At 44.0% G+C, this 8,461-nt stretch overlaps 1 protein-coding gene across 1 annotated transcript; it reads left to right on the top strand.

The window, feature by feature from the left end:
• The first annotated feature begins 2,920 nt into the window (after positions 1 to 2,920).
• LOC118627279 (guanine nucleotide-binding protein G(s) subunit alpha-like) lies at positions 2,921 to 3,285 on the top strand. The gene has a single exon (XM_036257578.1). It carries the CDS (start codon positions 2,921 to 2,923, stop codon positions 3,191 to 3,193), a length of 273 nt encoding a protein of 90 aa, XP_036113471.1. The 3' UTR covers positions 3,194 to 3,285.
• The last annotated feature ends 5,176 nt before the right edge of the window (positions 3,286 to 8,461 follow it).

Here is an 8,461-nt window from a genome sequence, read left to right as displayed (position 1 = left end):
GTAAAATATATTGGAGAACAGAATATTTATGTAATTTCAAAGTTTCTCTTCATAGATTTTGCTTCCAACCATAATTTACCCTTCAGCATAAAACATCTAAAAGTTTGGCCCTGGCTGGTTTGGCTCGGCGGTTAGAGCATCGGCCTGCAGTTCAGAGAGACCCAGGTTCGGTTCCTGCTAAGGGCGTGTACCTGGGTTGCAGTTTGTCCCCAGCCCTGGTTGGTCGTGCAGGTGGCAACCACTCGATGTGTCCCTTTCACGTCGATGTTTCTCTCTCTCTCTCTTTCTCTCTGTCTCTCCCACTCTATCTGAACAAAAAGTGGAAAAATGTCCTTGGGTGAGGATAAAAAAAAAAAAAATCTAAAAGTTTGGACAAAATATTTGAAACAATGCTTTTCAGATATTGGAAACCAGGCAGAACAAGAGAGAGTGATCCTTGAGAGAATGGAAACAAATGAGGTGAGCCCTGTAACTGCCCCAGCATACTGCATGGAGAAAATTGCCTGCCACAGTTCAAGGAGGGAGAACTCTAAGTCCAGCATTCTTTGAGTTCAGGAGACAATGTTAAAAACTTAAGGAGGCCAAAGTTGATAGAATTTACAGGGTAAAGTATCAGGGGAGAGAACAACACAGAGAAGAGCGCTTTGGAAATCTTTTTTTTTTTTTTAATTTATTTTTTTCCCTTATTGATTTTAGAGAGAGAGGAAGGGAGAGGGAGAGAGAGATAGAAACATCGATGAGAGAGAACATTGATTGGCTGCCTCCTGCATGCCCCCCACTGGGGATATGGCCCACACCTGGGCATGTGCCCTGACCGAGAATCGAACTGGCAACCTCTTGGTGCATGGTTGGATACTCAACCGCTGAGCCACACCGGCCAGGCTGGAAATCTTTTTTTTTTAAATCAACTTTTTAAAACTTATTTATTTTTGTTACAGATGTTTCTTTTTTTCCCCCCGCCATTGACACCCTCCTCCCAAAACCCTCTTTCCCCCCAGCTTTGGAAATCTTTAGAAGATTCCCCTCACATCTTTATCTGGATACTGATCAGTACATGTGTGTAAGAAAACTACCCAAGTCTTGAGAAGGTAGGTGGAAAAATCCTGGCCTCATGCAGGCTGGAAATATTTCATGTTCCCAGGAACCAGAGTAGGTCATCAGGTAGAGTAATGCTTCAGTTGTGTAGCAAAATTATCGCTAGACTAAAAGCTGTTCTGGTCCCACCTAATACATATTGAAAGTAAGCCTTGAAAGAACCAAACTGTTTTTTTGGAATAAAGCTCAGGAATATTATAGAAATACAAAAATATCCAGTACCCAACAACTGACAAAGGAGAAAAATCAACCAGTAGACAATAAATCTATAAATGACACAGATAATAGAATTAATAGACAAGGACATTAAAATTATTTTAACTGTCCAGCCGGTTTGGCTCAGTGGTTGAGCATCGACCCATGTACCAAGAGGTTGCTGGTTCGATTCCTGGTCAGGGCATATGCCCAGTTTGTGGGCCCAATCCTCAGTGGGGGCATGCAGGAGGTGGCCAATCAATGTTCCTTCTCATCTATGTTTCTATCTCTCTCTCCCTCTCATTTCCTTTCTAAAATGAATAATGAAAGAAATAAAATAAAAAAATAAATTATTTTAATTAACATCAAAATCACAACTAAACTTCAGAACAAATATCCTTCAGAACTGCCTGAAATCAAGCTGAATGGAAGTCCTACAACTACGAAATTAAAGAAAAAGCCACATCCAGATTGGCAGGAGGGGTGGAGGGGCAGAGGTGCGGATGGGCTGGTCCCACACCCACGTGTGGTGCATGAAATTCAGAAGGATACCTCAGCTGTGAAGGTCCTCCCTGAGAAGCAAGAGGTCCCATCCCACGCCAGGCACCCAGCTTAGGGTTCCAGTGCCAGGAAGAGAAGTCCCTATAACTTCTGGTTGTAAAAACCAGCGGGAAATGAGTCTGAGGGAGATTGAGGTTGCTAGAGCCACAGGCAGTTCCTCTTAAAGGGCCTGCGCACAGACTTACTCGGACCTGCTTCCTCTGAGCTCCAGCACAAAGTGGAGGCAGTTTGAAAGGCATCAGAGACATACGAGGAAGAACTGAGTTGTTTGGCATTGGGTTGAGAGCTGGAGGGACAGCTTTCTCCCACACAGATGTGCTGGCAGACCATTGTTCTTTGATGAGCCCTTCCCTCTCCAGGCCGGCAGATGGTAGCCATATCTAGAACTCCAGCAACCTGGCTCACACTGTTTGCCCTGCCCTGGTGATTACTTGAGGTCCTGCCCCACCCAACTTTCAGGCCCAACCTAGCTGTTTCCAGTGGCTTCACCATAAGATTGGCCTATTTTGGCTCCTGCTTCAAATTTTCCTAAACTCTCTCAAAAAAGAAGCAGCTGGCCACAGCAAGCCCCATACCTCTGGCTAAGTGGCCCCAGGCCTAGCACTAGAAGCAGCCAGTCTTGGTTCATAGCTTGGCTTTTCCCGGGCACCTCTAAGCCCAGCATAAGAGCAGCCATCAGCAGATCCCTTTGTAGATTATGCCTGGTGGCCCCGGGTAGAACACAGGCCGTGGCTGACCTTGTCCCAGAGCCAGCAAACCCAGTGGACAGCTTCAGACCACATCGAAACACCGCCCAACCACCTCCACAAGTGACACACTCAAGCAATGGACTCAGTGGATACCAGAACTCTGCTGAAGTAAGTCTTGCTCTGTGTGGTGGGCCCCTACACAGCTGATCCTCCAAGGTAGTCAGAGGTCAGTTGGCAGTGGGCACAGCCAGTCCCTCCAGCTGAGTTAGCCTGAATAAACCTCCCACTGATGTGCCAACAGCAATCAAGATTCAATTACAGAGCCCGGTCGCGCCCCATGCCCCGCTGCCGCCACCGCCACCGCCACCGCCACCGCCACCATGGGCTGTCTCGGAAACAGTAAGACCAAGGACCAGCGCAATGAGAAGAAGGCGCAGCGCGAGGCCAACAAAAAGATCGAGAAGCAGCTTCAGAAGGGCAAGCAGGTCTACCGGGCCACGCACCGCCTGCTGCTGCTGGGTGCTGGAGAGTCTGGTAAAAGCACCATTGTGAAGCAGATGAGGATCCTGCATGTTAATGGGTTTAATGGAGAGGGTGGCGAAGAGGACCCGCAGACTGCCAGGAGCAACAGCGATGGAGTATATTATCCCTAGATGGTGGTTCCCGTTCTCTTCCCGTTTCTCTCCTTCCTGGCCATGTCCCGTCACCCTTTGCATGCTGGGATTGCCCTTCTTGGGAACTTCTAATAAGAATACTATTCTGTTGGGGGGGAGGGGGAGGGGGAGGAGGGGAGGCCCTACCACCTAACCTAAAGATAACTGAAAAAAACAACAACACAAAATTAAAAACAACAAAACCAAAAAAAATCCCCCCAAACCACAATTGAAATAAAATCCTTAATTGTTCCAAATGTAGTGTGACATCCCAAATAGGCATCTGTGTAACAAGTGACTGTCAGTGTACTGTACCAAAAGTTGGCATTGAGTAGTGACCAGTCCTTACTGAACAACTGTGTGTGAGATGCTAGCCTGACCCCCTCCCCTACTAACACCTGCCTGTTCCTCTGACCGCAGTAATTCAAGCATTAACGTGTGATAAATAAAACTACTCTGCATGTCTCAGCAAAAAAAAAAGATTCAATTACAACAGAAGGGTGCAAAGTCCACATGAGAGGTTTACCTCGAAGGCCTAGCTGGGTGACCAGGGAGGCTGTGCCAGTGGATCCTACAGGACACCTACTACAACAGGCCCACCCTAGGAAGCCTAGGAGATACAGCAACTCTGCCTAATACATAGAAACACACACAGGGAGACAGCCAAAATGAGGAGACAAAGAAACATGTCCCAAATGAAAGAGCAGAAAAAAAAAAAAACTCCAGGAAAAGAACTCAATGAAATGGAGATAGCAATCTAACAGATACAGAGTTCAAAATACTGCTTATAAGGACACTCAATGAACTTAGTGAGAATTTCAAGGAACTTAAGGAGAACATCAAGGAACTTAGTGAGGACTTCAAGAGAATAATAAAGTACTAGTTAGAAATGGAGGATGCAGCCCAGCTGCTGTGGCTCAGTAGTTGAGCATTAACCCATGCACTAAGAAGTCGCTGGTTCGATTCCCAGCACATGCCCAGGTTGTGGGCCAAATCCCCAGTCAGGGGGCATACTGGAGGCAGCCAATCGATGTTCTCTCTCATCGATGTTTCTATCTTTTTCTTTCTCTCCCTTCCTCTCTCTCTGAAGATCAATAAAGAAAAATAAATGGAGGATGTACTAACTGAAATAAAGAATAATTTATAGGGAATCAATAGAATAGGTGAAGTAGAGTAGGTGAAGCCAAGAAACAAACCATCAATGTGAAATATAAGGAAGCAAAAAATACCCAATCAGAACAGCAAAAAGAAAAAAGAATCCAAAAAATGAGGATAGTATAAGGAGCTTCTGGGACAACTTCAAGCATACCAACATTTGCATCATGATAGTGCCAGAAGGAGAAGAGCGAAGCAAGAAATTGAAAACCCATTTGAAAACAAATAATGACAGCCCTGGCCTGTTTGGCTCAGTGGTTAAAGCATCAGCCTGCGGTCCGGAGAGGCCTGGGTTCAGTTCCCGCTAGGGGCATGTAACTCGGTTGCAGTGTGTCCCCGGCCCTGGTTGGGTCGTGTGGGTGGCAACCACTTGATGTGTCCCTTTCACGTCAATGTTTCTCTCTCCCTCCCTCCCACTCTATCTGAACAAAATATCGAAAAATGTCTTCGGGTGAGAATAAAAAAAATAGGATAAAAAAATAAAAAACAAAATAATGACAGAAGACTTTTCTAGCTTGGTGAAGGAAACAGATATACAATTCCAGGAAGCACAGAGTCCCAAACAAGATGAACCCAAAGAGGTCCACACTAAGGCACATCATCATCAAAATGCAAAAGGTTAAAGACAAAGAGAAAATCTTAAAAGCAGTAACAGAAAAGCAGTTAGTTACCTACAATGGAGCTCACATAAGGCTGTCAGCCGATTTTTCAAAATAAATTTTGCAGGCCAGAAGGGAGTGGCAAGAAATATTTAAAGCGATAAAAATCAAGAACCTACAACCAAGATTACTCTATCATGCAAAGCTATCATTTAGAATCAATGGCCATATAGAGTTTCTCAGAGAAGAATAAGCTAAAGGAGTTCATCACCACCAAACCAGCATTATATGAAATGTTGACAGGTCTTCTTGAAGAAGATGAAGATAAAAAAAATATGAACAATAAAATGGCAATAAATACATATCAACAATGGAATCTACAAACAAAATAAGCAAGCAGAAGAGAAACAGACTCATAGATACAGATAAGTTTTTGTTGGTTGCCAGATGAGACAGGGTTGGATGAAAAAGATAAAGGGATTAAGAAGTACAAATTGGTTGTTAGACTGAGGAACCTCAAAGGGAAGGAGGGAGGGAGGGCAGGATGAGATAAACCAAAGAACTTATATGCATATTTGCATAACCAATAGACACAGACAATAGTGTGGGGAAGGCAGGAGGGGATTCGAAGTGGGGAGAAGGGGTTAAGGGGGGAAAAAAGAGGGGACATCTGTAATACATTTAAAAATAAAGATAAGTTTAAAAAAATTATTGTAACTATATTTCATATGTTCAAAAAGGTAGAAAGAAGCATGCATGAGCATGTTAAACAGAAACATGACAGATAAAAGAAAAAGTCCCAAATAAAGTTTCTGGAGGCAAAAAAAGAGAGAATGAAATGCACAATACATTGGATAGGAATAACAGCAGATTAGATACTACAGATCAATTATCCTGAAGATCAATTAGCTATAGTAACAAGCCAAATGAAATATATCAAGAAAAATTACTATAAAAATAGTGGCCAGAAGCATAAGTTGGAGCTCACAAGAATGGACTGAAACCCTTGTTAGTTAATTCATCATCTCTGAACTTGATGCATGTGTATCCTGCAGAATCTTTGAACAATAATATCAACAAACTTGACCTAATTGCCATTTATAGAATCTGTATTCAGAATTTATATTGTTTTCAAATGCACATAGAACATTTACCAAGATAGACTATGAGACATTCTGCTCCCAGGTTCCCTCTATCCCAGTTCATACAGGGTTCCCTGGGTGAACTGGCACGAAAAGCATCATATGGCTGAGCTGAGGACTGTATCTGCTTGAAGACAAACAGGTTCTTGGGTTTTATAGAGCCTAATGAAGTGGACCCTTATTTTTCCAGGGGCCTCTACAGTATGTCTCCAGGAAGGGAGCACCTAGGAGACTAATTTAGGAAAAGAAACAGAAGAGACAGAATTTTCTGGCATTGGAGTCAGACAAACCTGAATTGCAGTTCTAGATGTGGAAAATTACTTAACCTCTAAACTTACATCATTTCATCTATAAAATGCATATGACAGTGTCCCCAAAGGGCCCATATGAAGCTCAAATGAGATAATACAGTTAAAGGGCCTCATAAACTATTTGTCCCTGTGCAAACACACGCCATTGTTATTGTGAGGATGATTGCTTCCTGTATGGCCAAAGAGGCTAGTGGATTTCCTGTACATGGAGCGTGCATCTGCTCAGACTCTGGCTGCTTTGTTGGGTCCCAGAGAAGCCAAGCTGAATTTCTGCCTTCATCCAAACAGTTTACTTTGTAACTTGGCCCTGCTTCAGCTTGGGCTAGCATCGAACAGGGACTGTCCAGGAAGTTCTGCCTGGCTAATCTGGACCTACTGAGATAAGGGGCTGGAAAATCATTATCTGGATCCAGTATATCATAGAAAAGGGTTTCTCAGTTCTCGTCTCTTGGCTCCAGCTTTTGAGCTGCCCCATCCCACTTCTATCTTCATCTTTCTCTGCTTTCTGTTTCCTGTCTCTGCTCCCCCACTTTTCATGCTGATAGATGTGCTCTTGCGTAGGCTCTGGCCTAGGCTGTGCCTGGTTGGACCATCAATCATTTATTTAGCCCACCACCTAGTGTCTTTGCAGCTGGCCCTAAGAGTATAGGCTATCTGAATAATTTGCCTCTCTAATTTTTCCCAGATTCAGGATCACAGAGCAGTTTGCAGGAGAGTCCCGGGCTTGGTGCAAGTTGTACAGGGGAAAAGAGGGCAATATTGGTACCTCTTCTCAACCCCCCAAAACTGACACATATCCTGAAAAACATGGACACACTAACATGTACACATTCTACATGTACATTATGGACATACACAGAGACATGCATATTGATGTGACACACACACACACACACACATGCACAAGCATACTTACACAAATACCTTAGGTCAGAAGGTTTATATGGGGTAGGGAATTGGCTCTGATTCTCTTTTACTCCCAAAAGTCTGAGACAGACATATAAAAACTTTACATAAAGAAGGACTTGGAATTCTGAGAGATTTGCCCTTTCTGTCTTTGATGACTCTTTTCATTACTGAGGTCACAAAAGTTGCCTTGTGTTGAATGTGCCTCTGTGTTCAGTACTGCCTTAGCCCCTTTGTATATGCCATCTCATGGAATCTCACCATAGCTCAATGCAACCAGAATATTCTAGGCCTCACCAGAATATAGGTTCAAAAGAAGCCTTTATTTATTATTTATTTATTTATTTCCTCACCTGATGACATTTTTTCATTTTTGTTCAGATAGAGTGGGAGGAGGAGAGAGGAAAAGAGAAACATCGACATGAAAGGGACACATCGAGTGGCTGTCTCCCGCACAACCCCAACCAAGACCAGAGACAATCGCAACCGAGATACTTGCCCTTGACCGGAATTGAAGCTGCGACTCATTGATCTGTGGGCCGATGCTCTAACCGCTGAGCCAAACCGGGAAGGGCAAAAAGAAGTCATCTTAATATTAATGTCCATTCACAGTGGTTCTTAGCCCCCATTTGCCATTCAGGACCTCAGTGTCCCTCAAAAGTCTCCCCAGAGCCCTGGCCAGTTTGGCTCAGCAGTCAGAGTGTCGGCCTGTGAACCAGAGAGTCCTGGGTTCGGTTCCCACTAAGGGCACGTACGTAGGTTGCAGTTTGTCCCCAGCCCTGGTTGGAGTCGTGTGGGTGGCAACCAGTAGATGTGTCTCTCTCACATCGATGTTTCTCTCTCTTTCTTCTTCCCTCTCTCCCTCGCACTTTATCTAAAGATAAATGCAAAAATGTCCTCAGGTGAGGATAAAAAAAAAAAAAAGGTCTCCCCAGATATTCCAAGGAATACTCAGAGGCATCTCACAGGAATTGAGAGAAAATTGCTTATATTCTTATGCTCCAGCCATCTCTTCAAGGAACCTTCCCATTGTTTTGTGCCCTGCACCAGAATTCAACAGAAGGCATAGGCATTCTCCACCTCTGGCCTTGGCACTGCAGTTTGTAGCAGAGAAAGGGAAAGAGAGGAATTATCAGCTCCTTAACTTTGTCACTA

This window comes from Molossus molossus, unplaced genomic scaffold, assembly GCF_014108415.1.
Source record: "Molossus molossus isolate mMolMol1 unplaced genomic scaffold, mMolMol1.p scaffold_m16_p_12, whole genome shotgun sequence".
Lineage (NCBI taxonomy): Eukaryota > Metazoa > Chordata > Mammalia > Chiroptera > Molossidae > Molossus > Molossus molossus.
This window is presented reverse-complemented; position numbering and strand designations above follow the sequence as displayed.